Source organism: Halichondria panicea, chromosome 13 (genome assembly GCF_963675165.1).
Source record: "Halichondria panicea chromosome 13, odHalPani1.1, whole genome shotgun sequence".
In the NCBI taxonomy this organism is placed as follows: Eukaryota; Metazoa; Porifera; class Demospongiae; order Suberitida; family Halichondriidae; genus Halichondria; species Halichondria panicea.
This window is the reverse complement of record NC_087389.1, coordinates 1,302,086-1,323,822: the sequence shown is the minus strand read 5'-3', so window position 1 is coordinate 1,323,822 and position 21,737 is coordinate 1,302,086. Positions and strand designations below refer to the sequence as shown.

Genomic DNA, 21,737 nt, shown 5'->3' with positions numbered 1-21,737 from the left:
AGCTAAAAGTCAGGCCATGAATTAACTTCCAGCTATGAATATCATTAGCACCATGCACCACCCACGTGGCCGAACCCATAAGAAGAAGAAGGGAACATGTTTCAAGTGGCTGTGTTCTGTCTAGGTGTTGGGGGTGCTCTGGTTGCTATGCTGGTTAACTCACACCAGCCAGATCCATACATGGTGGGTGAATCTATAGCCATGGAACTGAACCTGTTGATTGCATAGTCACCTTCGTACACGTCGAACAATACTTAATATTAAATTAAATACAAATTTATTATGTATACATACCCCTGACTGCAGGATGAGGTGTTTCACATTCCTCAAGTTCAGGCGTACTGCCGTGGCAACTTCTCACACTGGGACCCCATGATCACCACTCTGCCGGGACTGTGAGTGAGCATCAACGTGCATGTACATACGTACATATACACGCGTTGATACGTCATGTTACAATTATCTGTAGGAACCATGTAGGGTATAATAGAACATCCCTATGTTGTTGTACATGTACGTAACACAATCTATAATTTATATTATACGTATCACCGTGTACAGGTACCTATCCAGTGTGGCGTGGCTCTCCCCTGTCTCCCGACTGCTGGGCATGTCCACGGAGAGCCTCTGTCAATCCCCCCTCCTCAGAGCTCAGAACCTCATCTCCTCTCTCCTCCTATTCCTCTGTCTCTATTGGTTACACAGGAAACTGCACAGCACAAGCATCTCCGTAGGTGAGGGAAATATTGACACAAATACCGCGACTAAAATTCACCCATGATTTTTAAGGCCTATTTTTGGTAGGTTCTCCTCACAAGTTTCATGCTAGAGCTTGCTGTTGTACAACACAATATGCACTAGTAGAGACTGTTACTTCTAGTACTTGTAACCCCCCCCCCACACACACATTTACACATACTTACCCCCCCACACACACACACACACAACACACACACACACACACACACGCCAGCTGTACTCTCCTCTGTGAATATGACACTGTTCCCAGTGTTGTACTTCTTCTCCTTCCTCTACTATACTGACACGGGGGCCACCCTCCTCGTCCTACTTGGCTACGCCCTCAGCCTCAGAGGAAACCATCTCCTGTCTGCCATAGTAAGTAACCACAGTTATCAATAGCAACAATCATGTGTTATGATGTTCTGAACTAGAGGGTTTTCATCATGAGACAAACTTAGTGATACCTATAAAGCGAAACCAAAGTTATGGTTTCTGTTAAAACTTATGATAATAATAAATTATGTCCATTCATGATGCAGGTGCTGTTGTTTGGTGTGTGCTTCAGACAGACGTCCATTGTGTGGCTGGTGTTTGTGGGAGGGGCCGCTGCTGTGGAGATCATCGAGCCGACCTTCACCAAACACACCAAAGGTACACAGCATCGTAGTGTACTTATAATTATGTTTCGTGCCGCAATGGGGTTAGCTAGTGTAAATTCTCCACCACACTCTATAATTATAATTATACAAATGTTAATACAAGGCTCGTGTGTTATCATGTATTGTGTCTTTGTATCAACTAGTTTTATGTTTCCCTGCAGGAGATCACCTGATGCTCTCCTACCCAGCTGCCATCGTTAAGTCCCTCCTCTCCCACCTCTTGACACTGCTCCTAACACTGTGGCCTTATCTTGCGGTGGTGCTTCTGTTTGCTACATTCATTGTCTTGAATGGCTCCCTGGTAATGGGGGATAAGACTCATCACGTCCCCTGTCTCCATCTCCCACAGCTCTTCTATCTGGCTGTGTTCACTTGTGTCTTCTCCTCACCTCATATCCTCCTTCATCACACCTCTGGTCTACTACGAGCACTGATCACAAGACTGAAGTGGAGCCTGGCCCTTGTATTCATTGCACTGACTGGAGCCTTGGCTGTCCATTATTTCACGTAAGAGCATATTATATAATTATTCAGTAGATGTGTTGAGTTACGTGTGTGGGTGTGCAGCAGTTTCCCGTAAAGCATAGTTAATTCGACATAGTTGTCCATACTGTATTGGTAATCAAGCACAGTTATAATCATTTGGAGGGGTTACTTTTGTTAGCCTAGACGAGTGTTTTGTAGTGGTGATGTCCCCCCCTCTTCAGGTACGCCCATCCCTACCTGTTGGCCGACAACAGACACTATCCATTCTATCTGTGGAAGAATGTGTTCCGAGTACACCTGACTGTGAGGTACTGGCTCCTCCCACTCTACTCCGTCTCCATCACCGCCATCCTCTATACACTCTGTGAGTATGTGCCAGTACCGGGTGTACTATAATCCTTCATATGCAGTACGTACCATTTCCAAGTGCTCATTATAAGTATTGTTGCTACGTAGTGTACATACTGTAGCATTAGCATAATCTTTAATTATCTGTTTAATAAGTTTATGTACAAAGAATTATCAACTATTGTCGCCACTTTCACTGCAGCAAGAACTAGGTCGTTTCTCTGGATTCTGCTTTTCACTGTCTGTTGTTTCATGACGGTGGTGCCACAGAGGCTGCTGGAGTTCCGCTATTTCATCATCCCCTACCTCATCTACAGGCTCCACATGCCGAGTGGCCATGGCAACAACATGCTACCCCTCATGGCTGAACTGCTATTGTACTCGTGTGTGAATGTATTTACACTGTATGCCTTTCTGTATAAACCATTTCTGTGGCCTGACTCACAACAACTTCAGAGATTTATGTGGTAAAATCACATCTCATAATTATTCAATACTTACGACGTACATGTATAATTATGTATAATTATAGTATAATATTTTCTGGCACACAACTGTTTTCAACCTGTTTTTCAATGAAAAAATTCCTAATGAAAACAATACAAAAATCAAATGGTCATACAATTAGATATTAAGAGTTCACACGTTAAGAATAGAGAAACTATACAGTTCTAAAATTAATACATACAGAAAATATGGCTGAAATCTACATAGTTTTGATTGTTTAAATGGAGAACTCTTGGTTGGCTGCAAACTGTTGTTGACAAGTGGTGCTCTCCTCGTCAGAGCTCACATAGCCGTTCCTCCCACCACCACCATGAGTCCTGTGTGTGTGTAGGAGGTAAAGAGACATACATTATTAGTGTAGTGTTTACTACTGTACATGTAACATCCTAGCAAAAAATCCAATTTGATAAACATCCAGATACAGTACTCATACACCCACCCACCCACCCACCCACCCAACCACACACACACACACACACACACTCACACACACACACACACACACACACACACACACACACACACACACACACACTCACACACACTCATACACCCACCCAATCACACACACACACTCACACACACACTCACACACACACACTCATACACCCACCCACTCACCCACCCAACCACACACACACACACTCACACAAACACACACACCTGCGATGCTGCTTCTTGCCAGAGGGGTCCCAAGTGGAGCTAAAGGGGAGGGGTATTTTGACGCTCTGAGACTCCTCCTCCTCGTTGGCCAGTGTCACCGCCTCACTGTAGTTCCGGGGCAGGTCATACGTGTTAGTCCAGTCCACCTTGGCCGGCTGACAGCACGTGAACCCAAAGAAATCAGCACAATTAGCCAGCACTCCACGACTGCAGTAAACAAGGTCAGTATAGTTACAGCACCTGCAGATACTATGCAGTGTGCTACATAAGCATCACAATACCTCAGATACAGTTTCAATCTTCATAATGCGTATAAGTATGATTATCATGTGATTATCATGTGACTCACTGGAATGGATTCGAGCCTCCAAACTTGGCAAAGTAGTCGTATCTGTAGCGATTCCGCAGCTCGTTTGTGGTGAATCCTTGACAGATGACCTGAAGGGACATCACATGACCACGGGCTTAGATCACATGACAAATCAATAGGATCACATGATCACCTGGAAGAGCTGTCCCAGTAGCAGCAGAGACACCCAGGTCATGTGCAGGAAGCAGGAGAGGAGGACGTAACCCATCCAGGGGTCTACGGTGATGTAATGATACGACCTCACGATGAAGTTGCCGTGGTCAGCCGGGTGGTAATGGTAGAGGTCTGAGTGGGAGAGAGACAAATAGGGATCCTCTTACAAGTTTGATCGGTCCCATTATTGGCAAAAACAATAAGTTATCGACTTCGAAAAAGGGTCGGAAATTGACATCTGAGACAGGTTATGATGTTGGTTACAAACACTAGTAATTATGGACATACATGTACAGTGTATAGGCAGGTACAATGTACTGTAGTGCACACATCAACCCACACATGCACATACATGTACTTACAGAGCAGAGAGTCCTTTGCAGCCCAGGTGAGCATCACCAACAGACACACTAGGTAGGCCAGGAACATCTTATGATTGCGCAGACCCACACAGTTATTGATCCACGGGCAATGGTGGTCGAACCTCGCCACACACTGGTTACACGCTGCACAGTGCTTGGAACGAAGGGGGCGGCGAACCTGTGGAGGGGGGGTGGTGATCATGTGACTATACCCTCTAATAGTTAACTCACCAGGCATGTTGCACAGAAGGCGGAGTCAGTATAGAGGCCCTTCTCGCAAAGATCCACAAACACCTACACACATAAATAAACGACTATCATAATTATGACATCACCACACACAAGTACTACAATGTAGGCGGCAGCAGTATGGACACCATGGCTAATGGTAGTAGTGCTACATGTAGTTAACAAAATCTAATTAGTGGGTAGTAAAGTTTGATACTGCTGTTTTGTACTTACCCTGTGTGCCTCCTGAATGCTTGTGTTCCTGGGAATTAGCCCGGGGTCACTCTTGGAGGTCTTGTAGAAGATGGCAAGTGTGAGAAAGAGAAAGAGATGCATGAGAATGTAGTGCTCCAGAATGCCCCCACTCGCCAGTACCAACGTGGCCGTAAAGTAGAGCTGTACCTTGAACCCCACCACAATCCCAAAGGCAGCAGGGTTGTTGTCACCGAGAACAGGCAAGTAAATCCTGTGGGAGGGAGGGAGGACACACTGTGTAATTATGTACACACGTACAATACAAATCTAAAAGCTCAAAATATGAGTTGCTAAAAATTCACACTCTATAGAATGGACAGTTACTTGTAGTGGGGTTGAAAAAGCCTCAAGTCCTTCCTCAAAGAAGCTACGTAGTGTGTGCTCACCTGACAATGGCCTGGGACAGCCAGCTCATGGCAGAGGCTGAGATGAGGTAAGTCCACCAGTTAGGACAGATGACACCCACCCAGCCAAACAGAGTGAGGAAGACTCCGGGGAACAGGAACATCACCCACCAGCTCACACGCTGCACAGGCACACACACTCACATAATACACACCTCACACACCCTCACAGCAAACGTACCGGCTCTCTGGTGATGTACTCTCTGATGCCCCTAGGGCTCTTCTTCTGTCTGGCCATGACAATCTGGTCCACACCATAGTGATTCTGGTTCTCCATGGCCAAATCATAAGGAGTCTTGCCCTAGGGGGAGGAGAAGAGAAATTCTCGTAAATATCTACTACAACAGCTAATACAGTGCAAATGTCACGGCAAATGTTTGTTTACTGGCTCTTGATTCAGTTGAACCCTCCCCCCCCCCCCATTCCAACATACCTCTTTGTTCTTTTCCTCTAGTGGTGCTCCAGCTTCAGACAATACTTTGGTTGCTAGATAGTTGAGGTTAGCAGAAGCATGGTGGAGGGCAGAGTCGTTGTTGTTGTCCTTGGCTACCATGTCAGCTCCGAAGGACACCAGCAGACGAGTTGTATCAAAACTGGCAGAGAGGAGAAAAATTACACTTAAAGGTAACCATGGTGGAAATTAGTTATATTTACGTAGACTCTATTTTAGGAGTTATCACTTACATGTAATTACGGTTCTAGTAATAAAGGATTAAAAATTCTCACCCTCTGTTGGCTCTGGCTGCAGCATGCATGAGTGGAGTCCTCTCCAGGTTGTCTCTACAGTCTATGAACTGTGGGAGAAAGCAACACATCGATACTATGGTGACCACCTATACTCTCTTTATGGAATGGTTATTCTGGGACAAAAATATAAATAATTATACAAGCATTCTGAAAGTAGGCAAACGTGTAAGTGTGTGGGGTGGGGGAATATTCTCACCACAGGGGTTCGACAGGATATAAGGTATCCCACAATGGCAGTGAACCCAAACTGAGCTGCAATGTGAAGACAGTTGAGGCCTTCGCTATCAGCAATCTCGGGGAGAGCACCGTAACGCATCAGGTGGATTACCATGCTCAGGTGACCTTGTCTGCGGGGAGGGAGGGGCATTAATATGTAATGCTAAATAAACAATAAATGTGTGATGCATGCCATAGCAACTATTCCTTGTATAACAGTATACCACAAACAGGAACTACCTCACTGCCCAGTGCATGGGAGCTGATTTCAACTCTCCTCCGAGGGCGTTGATATCTGCTCCCTTCTGAAGGAAGTAGCTGGCCACTGGAATACGATTATTGATGGCTGCCCAGTGCAGAACAGTTATGCCCTCCTCATCAGCCTTGGTCACACTCGCACCCTCCACCTCTACCAACTCACGACACCTAAACACAAACAATACATTACAATCAGATTGTATACTAACTGCACATACACTCATACCTTGCTAAGAGACCATACTGAGCAGCTTCGACCAGTGAGCATTTTGAGAAATCTCGCTTGGGTTTTGGCTCTTCCTGGGGAGGGGGTTGCTCACCAGCATCAGAATCAAGGGAACTGGATGGGTCCTGTGTTTGGTTTTCATGTCAGTACTACGCTCTAGTTTATGATCTCCTCACCTCAGGCTCTGTCTCAGAGTCCAATCTGATGTCTTCCAGCTCTATTCCTTTAGACATGGCGTACGGTAACCAACATTCACCATCGACATCAAAGAGAATGTGTGGATTTCTAATTAAAGTGCATCTAAAAATTCTATGTCGTAGACTATGAGAGTCACGTGATTATTTTCTGAAGCGTGTACGTACATATACATGTAGTAAATAAAAAGATGGGGGACTCCTTGGACATGGATCAAGACTTTCTGACCATGTTCAGCTGTATGGGCACGCAAGATAAAGATGTACTCGTCACAGAACTTCAGAGGGTTCTTGAGGTCTCCAGAAACGACTGTATATTCTTCCTAGAAATGAATAATTGGTGAGTTGTGACTAGCTGTGACCCCCCCATCGACATCACTTCAATTTTTTGCTCACAGGAACCTTCAAGCAGCTGTAGGAGCATATTGTGATTTCTGTGGTAATGGTGGGCCCAGTGTACCCCTTCCGCAAGTGAGCCTAGTTGACGAGACCCCTGTGAGTGTAGTGTCAGCCAACGCTAACTTCACAAAGACATGGAAACTGAAAAACAGTGGTAGGGCATGAATAAGTGGTTCCTGAATGATATGGAATGATGTGGAATACAACCAAAAGACACACTGACAAGCTATACTACACACACACAGGTCATGAGTGGTGGCCGATGGGATTACACTTGACGCTGCAGTCTGGGTGTATGTTCAGTGCTCCCTCGTCCCTTTCCCTGTCCCCGCTGAGACCAGGGGAGGAGAGAACCATCTCTGTTGACCTACAAGCACCGTCTGTGCCCGGCATGTATCAGGCTCAGTGGAGAGTGTCGACTAGTAATGGAGGACTCTGTGGAGGTGTGCAGCTGTGTGTGTGTGTGTGTGTGGGTGTGTGCCGGTGTGGGTGTGGGGTAGCAGTATGTTTGTAGCTGCCTCTAAACATTCATTTGCATGCCGTTACAAAAGCTTGCTTACGGTCAATATGCTAATTGGTATTAATAGATGTTGTGTTGTAAAATTAATTTATAATAACACTGTTTTCTCTATGCACAGAATCGCTATGGATTATTGTGGAGGTGCAGGACAGTATGGTGATGGGACTGGCTGAGCAGCTGTCTGGGATCACCACCAGTGATGGCGGGGACTTCATGGATAGAACAGAGGCCCACCTCACTCCCCCACTACCTTGTACCCCTCATCCCAGCCCATTGCAGCCATGCACACCTCATCCAAGCCCCTCCTCAATGCACGGAGAGCTATATCAAACAGATAGTGAACTCAGAACAGACTCAGATCAATATTTTGGCAACTCATGACCTTGATCATTGTATTGTTTGTTTGTTTCATTGTTAATGAATTCTTTCTGTTTACGTTAGTGTGTGACGAAATTATGCGTTGTACAGTGTGTTGGGGTCAATCTACGGGACTTTCCCCTGGTTTTCCCCCAGCCCCTCCTACTACTATTTGCAGGCTTTTGATTCCAAGTAATTAATTAAGTGGCTTTGACTACCATGTTTACTGTACCGGTAGCTAGCAATTTCCTGTAGCCTGTACCTAAGCCCTTGCTACTACGTATACCCAGGTCAAGCTAGAAAGTACAAGGAAATCCTCTCATTTTATACAGCCTATATAAAATGAGAGGATTTCCTGTACACTATTATTGTATCAATAGAGAACTAGATTTACAAACTACAACATTATAGACAATGTCTGAGCCTCAAAGAGCTGGGAATAGGAGACGCAATATCAGAGAGTCCATCTTAAAACACTCAGTCTCTATTGAGATCCTCCTGGGCTGTGGTGTTGGACTCTATGTGTTCTACTTACTCAGAAGGAACAACACACTGCTTGCGAACCTACTTGGTGAAGTACACAAGATGAGACTGGAAGCTATAGCGCCCTCGGGGCAAGAGGGATCTGATTTCAGTGAGGTTCTCGGAGATCTTGTGGAACAAGGGGCCAGGACTGCTATCCCTCATATCGTCCAGATTATCGGTGGATTATTGTTAGGATCATGAACAGTGAGACTGCACTTGCACTACACAATTGTAAATTTATTATCAGTAGTCATTTTCATCACATTCACATCTGTTTTTGTACCATAATTATGGTGTAATAATTATTTATGTAGTCTAAGGCCCAACTAGTCTAAGTCTACTTTACTATAAATGTTTTAATCGAAAGAAATCGTGAAAAACTACAATGTCATTTACAATGTATATAATTATATTAAGCATATTTGTGGGTGCATGTAACCGTAGACAAAGTTTCTGTTTAGAGTACATCTGTACCTAGTCACATGCTAGCTAATACTTGTGGTCATTGCATGTGCAATAACTGGCTAGATTTCTGATTCTCTGACTTAAAGACAATGGCAACTAACGACCAGGAAGCTGTCTCAATGGCGCCTGCTATATTAAAAGGTGCTCTCGCTGTTGCAGCCATTGGTGGTGGCCTAGTAGTCATCTATTATGCAATGAAAAGGATCACCAAACTTTAGGAAAGCAGTGGACTGATGGTGGAATTGTTGAAAAAGCATAAAGAATTGTTGTCCCAATTAATAGGAAAGGCCGATAAATTGTCCACGGGAATATTGGAGATGGAAAAAAAAGAGCCTGGTCCCCTAATTAGTATTCTTGAGAAATTGGACAAAATTCTCAAACTTATTACTTACGTAAGATCACGTCTTCCATAGTAGATCTATTTTTGAAAGAGAACAGTGTACATGAATACTGGACTTACATGATTACTTACATGTTGCTTGTACTACGAGTTTATTATTTCCACCTGTGTATTTTGCTTCATATACAATGCACGATAGATCTATATGAAGCATATTTGTGGGTATATACTTGTAACCAGTAGACTAAAGTTCTGTTTAGATTACATCTGTACCTAGTCACATGCTAACTAATACTTGTGGTCATTACATGTGCAGTAGATTTCCGATTCTTGATTCTCTGACTGACAATGGCAACTAACGACCAGGAAGCTGTCTCAGTGGGGCCTAGTGCTATATTAAAAGGTGCTCTTGCTGTTGCAGCCATTGGTGGTGGTCTAGTATTCATGCATTATGTAATGAAAAGGATCAACAAACTTCAGGAAAAGAGTAGATTGATGATGGAAATATTGAAGGAGCATAGCGAATTGTTGTCCCAACTAAAAGGAAAGACTGATCAATTGTTTGTGGAGATGAATAAAAAACAGCCTGCTGCCCTAAATCGTACTGAGATATTGAACTCAATTATTCTCTCAATTATTCTTTCAATTATTTTTAACATGGCAACAAAAATGATAAGTTCAGTTCTTGGATGACTTGTGAAAGAAGGAGAACAAAGAGAACAGTGTATACATCATCGTCAAAAACTACACGTAGATCTTTTGTTAAAATGAAGCATGTTTGTGGGTAACCATAATTATAAAGAAAAGATTACATCGATCTGTACCTACCTAGTCACAATACTTGTGGTCATTGCATGTGCAGTATTAAACTGGCTAGATTTCTGATTCTCTGACTTAACGGACAATGGCAACTAACGACCAGGAAGCTGTCTCAATGGCGCCTGCTGTATTAAAAGGTGCTCTCGCTGTTGCAGCCATTGGTGGTGGCCTAGTAGTCATCTATTATGCGATGAAAAGGATCAACAAACTTTAGGAAAACAGTGGACTGATGGTGGAACTGTTGAAGAAACATAACGAATTGCTGTCCCAACTAATAAGAATATTGGAGATGACTAAAAAAGAACCTAGTGCCCTAAATCGTATTACTGAGACATTGGACAAAATTCTCTCGATTATTCTTAACATTACAAAAAAATGTCCGAAGATTCTTTGTCCGCTTTGATGATACTTGAGAACAGTGTACGTAAACGATTACACTACATATTGCTTGTACTGTGAGTCTTTACATTGAGTTTGTGTCTCATTGAAGGATATGAATTACATGCTTGTCCACTTGAGAACTGTGCGGCTTGATCACGAGCACTGGTAGTCATCACTAGCTGAGGGGCGTGTCCAGCGAGTACACGAGGCTCCATGGGGGGTAGCATCGAGGACCCACTGGATAATGCAACCATAGCATGCATAATTATACATGTGACTGTGCATAATACTACTAAGCTTAGAGGCATATCACTTACCGTTGGATATTCTTGTAGAGAGGGTCTCTCTTGTGAACTAGAGTATGATTGTTGACCCACCTATATATAGATAGAGGAATGTGCTTGTATTAACTGAAGCACATGTACTGGCTATTACAACTTTTATGCTAGTACTCACTGGTAGGTAAGGTCCGTCTGGTGGTTGGACTGTGAACTTGTTGACTGGGCTGCTGGAGAGTGACCTGAGACAAAAGAGAATGCTACAGTAATAATTATTGTGTTTGAGCTGGTTTACACTACCTCTGTATAGATCTTCCTGTGCCCTCAAAACATGTGTAGGTGGAGCTTTCCTCCTGAATGCAGCCAGCCTCTGTGACGGATCTAGGGGAGAGGGGGGGGGGGTATCAAGAGGGCATAATGTTATAATGATCGTGCTTACCTTCAAGTTTCTTCCTCTGATTAGCTTTGGTCTGCAATTTCTTTTGTCTCTTGGCTCTCTTCATCATTAGCTCAGCAGTGGATGTGTTTTTGAGGCCCCTGCATTGAGACCAAACGCGTATCGTACATTGCATGTACATCGAACACAACCATGTCACCCACCATTCATTAGCAATCTTGTCCGCCATAGCTATTGACCCTTGCACTCTATCATCTACCTCCGAGGTGCTCTCCCATGCTGCTAGGGGATTTTTCCTCACAGAGTCACCATCCTCACTAACGAGAGGGGCACCAAACGATTCCCTCACACTCTCCTTCACAGGCTCACGACGATCCTCTCTTTGCTGCCTCCTCCACTCATCGAGCGTGACCTCAGTCTCCATACACCCAGGCAGAGTGTACACAGGCATCATCATTGCTGGCTGGTTAGTAGGCTCAGTCTCTAGATAAAGAGGGCTAGTACGTGAGTACACTCTGCGTCTGCTTGGAAGGGGCTCTCGTGAACTCAGTGGACCCAGCTCAATATCCAAGGCAGACTGGAGAGGGGGGTGGGGAGCTTAGTGAAACAGAGTGGCTATTAGATAGTAATGAAATGTTTACCGCAATTCGAGCTATAAGCACTGATATAGCTATGCCAATGTAAAGCTTACCTCATCGAGGTAGTCAACAACGATTTCCTCTTCAAAGTCTATCTCATCCTCACTTCCAGTGCCCTCTCCATTGTTAGTGAAGCGAACACTCTCCAGAACCATCCTTAACTTGGTCCTGAGTCTGTACCCACGATAGTGAGCCTGGAAAGAGGATCACAATGCAGTTAAATAAGTACACTGTATATCACATTAAAACTACACTTTTATACTGAATATTGATTGGCTCACTTGAATAACTGTAGCAGCTCGGTGATAGTTTTGTCTCAGAGTCTCCACCCATCTCCGACAGATGAAGCCTCTCCACACAGCTTGTATCCTCACAGCAGCTGCTGTCTGGGGCAACTGCTTCTGACATCGCCTGGAGTAGAGAAATGTGTAGCTTGACTAATCCAAAACACACTAGTTACTTTACATAACCACACCTACTTACGGTGGAGAGGGAGGTGGTCCATCTCGCATCTCTAGACACTCGTGCTCTCGTAAATGATGAATGAGCAGGGCTTGATATTTGTTGCAACGAGCCACCTACATTAGCCATGTACATGACGATTGTACATGAGTGTGTAAAAATTCCATAATTATAGGCAGCACAACATCAAGGGTTAAGAGTTACACTCACCTTGTGTTTCAGTGCCTGGACAACAGAGTGTGGACTGGGTGGACCGTCTCCACCCTCTGCTCTGTACAAGGGACACACACACTAGCGTATAGTATACATGACTGTACATTACATATACACACGTGAATTCATAATACCTATTAGCAGATGAGAAGTATGACTTACTGTTCAGCTGTTGGTTTGTTTGCAGCTTGTTCTGCGATCTGTCTCTTGCATAGTATGTACACAGAGCTGGAGCTGACCACAGTGGGCACTTCAACCTGTAACAGTACTAAAATAAACGATCCTCGATCACAATACTTATGACACTGTACCTTTGTTCTCAGTGGTTTGTCGTCTAGGGCCTCCAGGCACGGGAGGGCCTTGATTATATAGTGACGAAGTTTGGGCTCTTCTGAGACTGGGTTGCCGCTGACAACCAGACCTCGGAGTTGATAGCAACCTCGTACACACTGAAGAAGAACTGGCAAATCTAACGTGTGTGTGTGTGTGTGTGTGTGTGTGTGTGTGTGTGTGTGTGTGTGTGTGTGTGTGTGTGTGTGTGTGTGTGTGTGTGTGTGTGTGTGAATAAAAATGAAAAACTGGTGAAAATTGGATAGACTTACCATAGAGTGAATTATTACTGACGTCCAGAGTCTCCAGCATTACCATACAAGCGAGAGAAGCCAACTCTGTTATACTGGAAACATAAAGCAACCAGTATTACTAGAGCACTCACACACACACACACACTTTAAGAGCTCATGCACTCACCAGTTATTAGCCAGACTGAGTGTCTGCAGTAGAGGTAGCCATGCCTTGGAGAGAGGGGCCATGTCAGAGAGACTGTTTCCATCCAGACTAAGCTCCCTCAGCAGCACGTGGTCGCACAACAGAGGGGCCTGCACAAGCACCAGGTTACAATAATGATGAACAGATACATGTAATTAGGGTCTACATTGTACGTAGATGTATGTAAGAGCTTAATAGAATGTTCAGTACAGTGTAAAAAATGTGTACTTACACGCTGTACTCGTAAGCACATTATTTTTTATACATTGTACAGTACGCATGCTCATACCCGCTGCAGGTTGTTCTGTGACAGACTGAGATGCTGGAGGAGGGAGCAACCGTCCAGTCCCTCCACTTGAGGGAGGTGGTTCTCAGAGCAGCTGAACCACTGCAACAGTGCCAGGTTGGCCAAACCCTGTGTGGAGGGGGGAGCATTGTGGCAATTAAACCTGCACCAAGCATAAATAGCTACACCACTCTGGCTGTCCCGGACATGATTCTGTCCGCTCCAAGAGGTGAGTAGGAAGCTTTACAGCTCAATATATTCATCTCTATAAAGCTATAAAGTATAGTACTCTAGATGTGTGTGAGATATTCTAACCTTTGAGTTGATAATGAGGTTGCTGTCCACGATCAGTTTCTGTAGGTGATGACAACCATCCAGTCCAGCTAGACGAGCCAGTCTATTCTCAGAGAGGTCAAGAGTCAATAACTGGGTACATGATTGCAATCCATGGATAGAAGCAAGGCGATTGTCGCTGAGGTCAACAAAACTGAGCCCACTTGTTCCACAAAGGTCCAGGTGCTCAATACTGTTGGACTGTGCAAAGGAAATCAGCAAGTACATATCGAGTGGCTAGACAGAAAGTGTACCCTAACAGTGGCTATTGCTACGTACATATAGATTTAAGCAAAAAATGAATTCTCCTATTGTACGTATTAAAACAATTCATTCACCATGTATTCACACTGTACCTGAACTTTGACCTCCTTCAGTTGACTACACCCCTCTAGTGTGGACAGTGACACCAGGCTGCACTTTGTTAGAGAGAGGCTGGCTAGCTGCACACATTTTGCCAGACTCTTCAGGTCCACTTGAGAACGGCTTCTGTACATTATGACCATGGCAACTTGCTCTGGAGGAGTGCCTTTAGGGGACGCCGCAACTAGCTGTGCATTTGTGAGTGGTGTGCCTGTGTGAGGGGGGTGGGGGTGTGAGGACTGTGTGGAGGGTGTGTGAGGAGTGGGGGGTGTCCATTTTCGATGTTGTTTCTTCCATTCCTCTAGTCTCTCAGACACCAGTCCGCACCACGCTCTTGCAGAGAGGGGTTGGGCTGCAAACTCTAGCTCATTGCGATATGTATCATTGGCTCGTTTCTGTGTGGCAACCTATACAGATCAATTAGGAGCATGTTGCACATGTGTGTGAAGGAATGAAATCTGTTTTGTGATCTACGTACATTGTACATGTATGTAAGCATGGCTTCCCTTTATTTTGAGAGTACTAGAGTTGGCTCTGTAACGAGTTCTGATGTTAAACATTTTAAGAATTTTCTGATTTTCTGAAAGCTTGGAAGCAGCTTGTTCAGATAGTATGCTCAAATCCCAAATTTGGAACGGGCCATAATTTCTTATTTTCAGAAAAAGACTATGGGCTACAATGACAATATTATTTGGCTACAGTGTGTGCCTAATAGTAGCTATAGTATAGATGTATAATTATTCAGGTGGCATGCATGCTTACCTGTTGTAGTTCCTCTTGACTGATAAGAGTGCTCATCCTAACCCGTGACTGCTCTGCTGCCCTCATCTCTCTCTGTCTGCCCTCCCTCAGTCTCACCAACGCCACACTCTCACTCTCCACAGAAGCAACATCTGACAAGAGCTCCTCTTGTGACTGCTGCTTGGGCTCTGTTAATGGCTGTAGGTCTTGATTGGATCGTGGTGGGATAGGAGGAGGTTCCAACTGTTTGTTTTGCATGGGTACTGGCCGTTTCAGTTCTACTTGTTTAGTACCGTCCTCACACTTAACTGGCTCAGTTTCTTTGTTCTGTGGAGTATTCTGTGCATGTGACTGGAGGCTATGGTTCTCTGACAAGGCAGTGCTTTGGTGGCTGGTTAAAACTGAGGCGAGGATATTCTTATCGACTTGTAGTTGGCTCCAATCTGTACCGCAGAGCGACTTCTTCATGGTGGCTGGGAGTGAGTAGCTTCTTAATGTTCGAGGACTGTTTTTGCTAGCCGCCTCCAACTGGTGAGTGCTGCTACTTTGCTTTACGTGCCTCAGGGCAGTTTGAATTCGCTTGGAAATGGTCAACTTGTTCGGACTTTGCGTTGGAAGAGGTTTTTCTGTAGGTTGGATATAGGGGGGAGGGACATCGACACTCTCCGAGAGTGGCGCTCTGTAATGTTCTGCATTTACATATTGGGATTCTTCAGGTTGTAGATAGTTAGATATACTTTGTTTTGGTTTATCAATCTGTTGTAATTGAACAGATGGATCCTCCTCGATTGCGTGTGTCTCATTTTCAACTGAAATCTTTTTCACTTCGCCAACAACTTGTACCATTTGACAATCTTCTTGTGTGTCTTCATTTGCTCGACGTGAGGCTGTAATCTTGTGCCTGTATCTCCGCCAAGCTCTCTGTACAACTACAGCAGCCTTCATTCTAATAGAACAACATAAGAAACAACTGACTTCACTGTTACTAGAGCTCTGAGACCGTACAACTCACCTCTTGACTAACTGCTGTTTTTCTTTGGCAAGTTTACGAGCTCTCCAGTGCTTCTGAATACACATTGCAGCATTTAACCTCATCTGTCTATACCTACATTTTCATTGTGAGTATGAAACCATTTCAGTAGCAACCTTTTAGCAACCAACCGATAATTCCTCCAAGTTTTTTGAATGACCACAATCCCTCTCAGCATTGCTTTCCTCTTCTTTCTAGCTCTGCAGAAACACACAGAGCATCACTATACTGTGTGAACACATTGCAGCATTGCTTACTGATGTCCTCTCCAAACAGACTGAATGAGGGTAGCTATTTTGTTCTTGAGAATTGACATCTTCCGATACCACAGCCGGGTGAGATGACCTTTAAAGTACGCTTGTAACCGTACCGTAGCCTTTGCTCTTTCACGGTCATTCTAACAATGACAATCATAGTGAGTACAATATTACATAATGTGCCCTCATAACCTACCACAATCCTTTCTCTTTCCTCAAACTTTTGCTGGTTTTCTTCAATGAGAGCGTTCAATTCAAGCTGTGTGTACATCATCGATACAGTGAGTATTGCACACACCATACAATCACTCACCTCTTTTTGGAGCTGTTCTTGAGATAGCTGCTGCTCTACTAGCAACTGTTCCTGCTCCCAACCACACGCACTCTCCACCAAGGGGTCAAGAACTCCACACCTCAAGCTGTCAGTCAGCTCACCACCTGCTGCATTAGATACTTCTCCTGACATTGTTACTGGCTGTGTGAAACTTTCCAAGCTCTTACGTTCTTCATCTTTGCTTGTCGAGTAGACTGAATTGTTTTCAGCCTCAAAATCATCAATCGACAGTGTTACAGGCTCGTGCCCCTCAAGGCCAGTCGACAGTGCCACGGGGTCATGAACTCCTGACGTATCTAGAGGGGAGGTGAGAAGTAACTCCTTCACTTCATTCAACACTTTGTCCACATTTTCTGCACCCCCAGTGACCTCCAGGTAGCCACGGAACAGGGAAGCCACATCGGACATCTCTGCCTGCAATGCGAGCAGATTAAATAATTATGCAGTACAGACTATAGCTAAAGCTAAGTGGTTGGTGTACTGGATAGAGGGGATCCGGAAGGGGGGAGGGGCTGCTCCCCTCTGAGCTTGTGTCCAAGTCCTCCAGGCTGATTCCATCCAGCGCTTGCCGTATCTCTTCATCCAGTGGGTCCCAGTCCATGAGCTATTTATCAATCCTATCAATGGTTTAATATGGTTAAGGTTTAGTAGCTAGGTAGATCACTTGTTATGACTGTTACTTGGAAGGTAAAGATCATCAAACCCACTGCACTAAAAATTAAAATGTTTCAATTTTCCGCCGCATGCCTTTTTTAGGAGTGTATGATGTGTGATGATGATCTTCACACTCCTGTTACAATGTATCACTTTGTTTGTGTTCATATAAATTATGATTATAAATTATCGGAGAACATTTCAGCTATAAAGTAGTAATAATGAAAACAAACTGAGATTAAAACATAGTCATGAATGATTCTCATGAATGAGTTCATTTAGCTTGCTCTGCCCAGCCGCTGTGAGAGTTCTGATGAAGCCCCCTCTGAGTGAGACCCTCAAACCTCTTAAACGTGTAGTTCTGGAACACCCAGTCCTTCTGAGCCTCCTCATTGCCATCGTTGAATGCTGCAATGCAGGAAATAGCATACCATGACAGACAGGATCTTGAAACCATTGTGACAATGCATGAATTAAAGCATGTACACAATGTTATTACAGTAACAAAGACATGCTATACATACAGTTCAAACATTGCAAATACAGGAGTTTCTATAACTCCCATAGGTAGGACATCAGAACGCAAATAAGTACAACATTATAGCATTCCAATTGTATACTGTGAGATTGACTTTCAAACCACTTACATCTTTTCTGTTGGTCGAGTTCCTCAAAGTCATCAAAGTTTGAAGTGTCTGCCATATGTTTGACATTGATAGGGATGGCTGCTGGCCTGTCTCGTATATGCTCCCAGTCAGTGCCACGGAAGAAATGATGATTCTTGAGATCAGATACACTGTAGCCAAGTCTGTTCTGGGCATCACACACCAGTCTGTTTAAAAACAGAGGTGGAGGTCAATATATTATAAGCAGAGTTAGATCATGTTTGTCATAAATACTGCAATCTGATTGGTTAGAGGAAATGTTCTATCCAATTTAGAAAATCATGTACTTACTTAGAAAATCATGTAGCAAAGATTTGATCAAGATAAGATAATAACCATAATAAAAGTACATAATAATAAGCAATACTTGATGACAATGAGTGTTTTCTGTTTCGCTTGTTCTACTTCTTTACTTGACTTTGGGGGAGCGAATTTTCTTACTTTCTTTGCCACTGGAGCAGTAAGTAGGTTCTCACTGGCTGTGGAGGAGAGCAAATAGTCTACGAACTCTTCGTCTTGCAGATCAGAGAGAGCAGATAGGAAGGTGGGGCTGGTTGCTGCAAAGACAGAGCTGGAGGTGTGGCTGGTTTGGAAGGAAGCAGGGAAGGATGTGGGCTGGGTCTCAGTAGTTCTAGAAACCGTGTAATTGTAAATAGGCTAACTCAAGAAAGCGTTCGGCACCGGAGGAGGCTCAGAATCCATTGTTTGTGCGTTCAAACCATTGTTGTCAGGCGTATGAGCGTTGTTGCTATGATCTAAATTAGACACTGTTTAGGAAGTTTCTACATGATTTAGAAGCCCAAAGGGCGTTCTGGATTCTACAGAACGCCCTTTGGGCTTCTAAATCACGTAGAAACTTCCTAAACAGTGTCTAACTATTATCAAGAGTGCATAAGAAGAGAAGAGTGTCGAACTACTGATACTTCTACACAAACACTGTGCACAAAGTAACATGACTCGCACGTGATAAAGTATTGTAAATTTACTAGTAATCTTCTAGTAAATGTTAACCGTGACGTTTTTAGGGGTGTGGTAATCGAACAATTCTAGCTAGTTGTTCCCCGTTCAACGTTCAGAGCTTGTGGAGCTGCTCACTGCACACTGATAGGAGACGATCTCTTCACAAAAATCATCTAAATAGAGACAATAGTCGAGTTGATCCTCTTCACTTGCACTGTTTACTCACTATTAACAACTTTTGTGCGTTGCGTAATTATGCGCAAACGTCATCAATTGCGAGTTGCTCACGTGCAATTGACAGGATGTCACGTTACTTTGTGCACAGTGTTTGTGTAGAAGTATCAGTAGTTCGACACTCTTCTCTTCTTATGCACTCTTGCTATTATGTAGTACATGTATGCCCACAGTCAAATGAAGTTGCTCAAGTTAGCTCAACTGTACTGTAACAGTTTACATAAGTAAAGCATGGCATACTTGACCTTATAATTGTAACTCAGGAAATAGCATACCATATGAAAACAGGGTTGCAATCATTTGCATTTTACTATATTTGCCCCAAAATTTCAAGTGAGCTGCAAGTATGTACTTTTGATAAGGCTCATAATAGAAAGCTCATGTAAATGTATAATACAGTTGTAGTGTTCACCTCTTGATGAGGTCCTCTGACTTAGCTGAGATGGGAGGGAGCTCTGGTGAGAAGATGAGGTGCTGTCTCCAGTTCATGATCTTACGATATGTGTCCTGAGGCTTCTCAGAGCAAAAAGGAGGAAAACCTACAGGAGAGAGGGGGGATATTTAATAATTACATACAAAAAAGGAATGCAGTATGTGTGTTTACTATAACAGATCACTTTCTCTACAATGCTACACAAGCCCTAATACATTGTCACATGTACCAGATCATATTATTATGAACAACTTGAGAGATTCTGACCCCCCTCCATCAATACTACCACACTCACCCATCAACATCTCATACATGATGACCCCCAGTGACCAGTAGTCACACACAAAGTTGTATCCGGTTTGCATAAACACCTCAGGTGCAATATAGTCAGGAGTGCCCACAGTGGAGTACGCCTGTAGAGGGGAGGTAATGGATGTGGAGGCATGAAGAATAACTTACTCTATCTCTTCTTTGTTTCTTCCAAGCTTGGGAGAACTTCTTTGAGTCCTGTGAATCAGCTGTGGAAGTGTACATGATAGATAAAGGTACGGTTCTCTAGTCACTGTAGCATCGCATAACTCACATAAATCTAAGTTATTGAGCTCCCTATAGAACTCTGTTCTGTGGCTCCTCTTGAGGCCAGTACACAGTCCAAAATCACTCAGCTTAATATGACCCTATATACACATACACATACACGTACACTGCTGCACAACGCATGCAATATAATCAATACAGCAATACAATCAGTACCAGCACAACGAAAACAATCACATGTAGGGACTGCTACGAATACAACATCAACACTATAGGTGGCTTACACTAGCATCCAGCAGAAGGTTGTCAGGCTTGATGTCCCTATGAATGAATCCCATTTCGTGAATGGAATGAATGGCCAGCACAGTCTCGGCAATGTAGAATCTTGTGGCATCCTCAGAGAGAATATCTTTCTTCATAAGGAGTGTCATCATGTCCCCCCCTTGTAAGAACTCCATGATCAAGTAGAGGTTGATGGTGTCTTGGAATGAATAATACATCTTGACCACCCATACATTGTCAGCCTCTACTAGAATGTCCCTCTCAGCTCGAGCGTGTGCTATCTGTGTGTCAAGGGACGTGCGAGTTAGAGAAAGCGTGTGTATGAGGGTGTCAATATCAGTACTGTATGTGTAGGGATATACTGGGTAATTACCTGTTCTTTCTCCAACATGTCTGACTTTCTGAGTATCTTCATAGCGTACACATGTCCAGTGTCCACCTTCTGTACTAGAGCTACTTCACCAAACGCCCCTCGACCGATGATCTTGAGACAGTTGAAGTCTTTCTTGCCCAGTCTTGATCGTCTCAGTCGCAGGAACTCTGTCTCCTTGCGAGCATGTACCGTTCTATGCTCATCTCTCTGTACAAACAATAAGCTGTGTAAGTAACAGTAACTAATTAGGGATGGATTATGAATCCGGAATGAGGTATATATGGTCAATCTTTATAATTATATAGTTATTACAGACACTGGAATACTATACGCAGTACAGGAAAACCTCAATCGCATTAGGTCTACAACTAATACAATAGCGTATATAAGACGAGAATGTATGAATACGGTATGCCCTCTCACCTCATCATTGGATAGACCCATCTCTTCCATAGAGAGGTCCAGTTTCTTCCACCGGTTGGTTCTGTCCCGATCCTGAACGAGTAGGTTGTCGTAGAAGTTCTCCATTGTGAGTTTGGCCTTACGGGCACTCTCCAAGGTGCTCTTGGGGAAAACTTGACCGTCCATTGGAATAACTGGAGAGGGAGGAAGGGGGGCCGGCTAGAGCTATCAATGTATACAAATTCATTTATTAACTGGTGGAAGGGAATAAAATTGCTCTTACAGACAACCAACTATAACTAGGTTTATTTGTGTTATGTATTATAATGTATACAACTTACCTTCGTCTTCTCTTAGCTCTTAACAACAGTATAGTAATACACAGTCGAGTCGTTTTATAATACTTCACAAAAGTCAACAAGTAACGTTCAATATTACTTTAGCAAAACGAGTGTTCTTTTAATTAGATAAACA

General features: G+C 43.7%; 5 protein-coding genes across 5 annotated transcripts; 2 read left to right on the top strand and 3 right to left on the bottom strand.

Annotated features, from left to right (window-relative positions):
• Window positions 1-31: 31 nt before the first annotated feature.
• On the top strand, window positions 32-2,847 carry LOC135346123 (dol-P-Glc:Glc(2)Man(9)GlcNAc(2)-PP-Dol alpha-1,2-glucosyltransferase-like). The gene is made up of 8 exons (XM_064543638.1): window positions 32-183; window positions 307-395; window positions 562-734; window positions 974-1,116; window positions 1,281-1,392; window positions 1,562-1,907; window positions 2,108-2,250; window positions 2,437-2,847. Exons 1-8 carry the CDS (start codon window positions 97-99, stop codon window positions 2,703-2,705), a joined length of 1,362 nt encoding a protein of 453 aa, XP_064399708.1. The 5' UTR covers window positions 32-96; the 3' UTR covers window positions 2,706-2,847.
• LOC135346117 (palmitoyltransferase ZDHHC17-like) lies at window positions 2,786-6,954 on the bottom strand. Its single transcript, XM_064543630.1, has 15 exons — window positions 6,800-6,954; window positions 6,624-6,748; window positions 6,380-6,565; window positions 6,120-6,270; window positions 5,903-5,970; window positions 5,610-5,769; window positions 5,358-5,477; window positions 5,159-5,298; window positions 4,752-4,983; window positions 4,521-4,583; window positions 4,290-4,467; window positions 3,908-4,059; window positions 3,754-3,842; window positions 3,405-3,611; window positions 2,786-3,058 (listed from the first exon to the last, which is right to left on the bottom strand). Exons 1-15 carry the CDS (start codon window positions 6,854-6,856, stop codon window positions 2,959-2,961), a joined length of 2,028 nt encoding a protein of 675 aa, XP_064399700.1. The 5' UTR covers window positions 6,857-6,954; the 3' UTR covers window positions 2,786-2,958.
• Window positions 6,955-6,960: 6 nt separating this feature from the next.
• Window positions 6,961-8,158, top strand: LOC135346134 (protein ILRUN-like). The gene is made up of 4 exons (XM_064543650.1): window positions 6,961-7,157; window positions 7,216-7,370; window positions 7,462-7,659; window positions 7,855-8,158. The coding sequence occupies exons 1-4, from the start codon at window positions 7,009-7,011 to the stop codon at window positions 8,115-8,117; spliced, it is 765 nt and encodes a 254-aa protein (XP_064399720.1). The 5' UTR covers window positions 6,961-7,008; the 3' UTR covers window positions 8,118-8,158.
• A 1,591-nt stretch (window positions 8,159-9,749) lies between these two features.
• Window positions 9,750-17,420, bottom strand: LOC135346113 (leucine-rich repeat and IQ domain-containing protein 1-like). The gene is made up of 24 exons (XM_064543627.1): window positions 17,205-17,420; window positions 16,703-17,137; window positions 16,586-16,648; window positions 16,390-16,529; window positions 16,264-16,332; window positions 16,115-16,207; window positions 15,124-16,048; window positions 14,355-14,768; window positions 13,981-14,199; window positions 13,669-13,794; window positions 13,362-13,489; window positions 13,214-13,287; window positions 12,923-13,080; window positions 12,774-12,868; window positions 12,609-12,669; window positions 12,420-12,514; window positions 12,218-12,347; window positions 11,990-12,130; window positions 11,502-11,875; window positions 11,341-11,438; window positions 11,202-11,282; window positions 11,080-11,143; window positions 10,941-11,000; window positions 9,750-10,860 (listed from the first exon to the last, which is right to left on the bottom strand). The coding sequence occupies exons 1-24, from the start codon at window positions 17,322-17,324 to the stop codon at window positions 10,680-10,682; spliced, it is 4,344 nt and encodes a 1,447-aa protein (XP_064399697.1). The 5' UTR covers window positions 17,325-17,420; the 3' UTR covers window positions 9,750-10,679.
• Window positions 17,421-17,484: 64 nt separating this feature from the next.
• LOC135346122 (serine/threonine-protein kinase 38-like) lies at window positions 17,485-21,731 on the bottom strand. Its single transcript, XM_064543637.1, has 10 exons — window positions 21,605-21,731; window positions 21,285-21,457; window positions 20,862-21,068; window positions 20,491-20,769; window positions 20,253-20,346; window positions 20,129-20,187; window positions 19,965-20,082; window positions 19,649-19,775; window positions 18,025-18,209; window positions 17,485-17,785 (listed from the first exon to the last, which is right to left on the bottom strand). Exons 2-10 carry the CDS (start codon window positions 21,447-21,449, stop codon window positions 17,652-17,654), a joined length of 1,368 nt encoding a protein of 455 aa, XP_064399707.1. The 5' UTR covers window positions 21,450-21,457; window positions 21,605-21,731; the 3' UTR covers window positions 17,485-17,651.
• Between the last annotated feature and the right edge of the window lie 6 nt (window positions 21,732-21,737).

Excerpts from the sequence above, each read along its gene's own strand:
- LOC135346122 (XM_064543637.1), bottom strand. The coding sequence starts at position 21,449 with ATGGACGGTCAAGTTTTCCCCAAGAGCACCTTGGAGAGTGCCCGTAAG. Across the intron at positions 21,069-21,284 it reads TGGGTCTATCCAATGATGAG|AGAGATGAGCATAGAACGGT; the intron begins GTGAGAGGGCAT and ends TTGTTTGTACAG. Across the intron at positions 20,188-20,252 it reads GCTCAATAACTTAGATTTAT|CTGATTCACAGGACTCAAAG; the intron begins GTGAGTTATGCG and ends ACACTTCCACAG.
- LOC135346113 (XM_064543627.1), bottom strand. The coding sequence starts at position 17,324 with ATGGACTGGGACCCACTGGATGAAGAGATACGGCAAGCGCTGGATGGA. Across the intron at positions 14,769-15,123 it reads GTCAAGAGGAACTACAACAG|GTTGCCACACAGAAACGAGC; the intron begins GTAAGCATGCAT and ends TGATCTGTATAG. Across the intron at positions 11,001-11,079 it reads CAGACGGACCTTACCTACCA|GTGGGTCAACAATCATACTC; the intron begins GTGAGTACTAGC and ends ATCTATATATAG.
- LOC135346123 (XM_064543638.1), top strand. The coding sequence starts at position 97 with ATGTTTCAAGTGGCTGTGTTCTGTCTAGGTGTTGGGGGTGCTCTGGTT. Across the intron at positions 735-973 it reads CAGCACAAGCATCTCCGTAG|CTGTACTCTCCTCTGTGAAT; the intron begins GTGAGGGAAATA and ends CACACACGCCAG. Across the intron at positions 1,117-1,280 it reads ACCATCTCCTGTCTGCCATA|GTGCTGTTGTTTGGTGTGTG; the intron begins GTAAGTAACCAC and ends TTCATGATGCAG.
- LOC135346134 (XM_064543650.1), top strand. The coding sequence starts at position 7,009 with ATGGGGGACTCCTTGGACATGGATCAAGACTTTCTGACCATGTTCAGC. Across the intron at positions 7,371-7,461 it reads ATGGAAACTGAAAAACAGTG|GTCATGAGTGGTGGCCGATG; the intron begins GTAGGGCATGAA and ends ACACACACACAG. Across the intron at positions 7,660-7,854 it reads TAATGGAGGACTCTGTGGAG|AATCGCTATGGATTATTGTG; the intron begins GTGTGCAGCTGT and ends CTCTATGCACAG.
- LOC135346117 (XM_064543630.1), bottom strand. The coding sequence starts at position 6,856 with ATGTCTAAAGGAATAGAGCTGGAAGACATCAGATTGGACTCTGAGACA. Across the intron at positions 5,299-5,357 it reads AGTACATCACCAGAGAGCCG|CGTGTGAGCTGGTGGGTGAT; the intron begins GTACGTTTGCTG and ends GTGCCTGTGCAG. Across the intron at positions 4,060-4,289 it reads TGCAAAGGACTCTCTGCTCT|ACCTCTACCATTACCACCCG; the intron begins GTAAGTACATGT and ends TCTCCCACTCAG.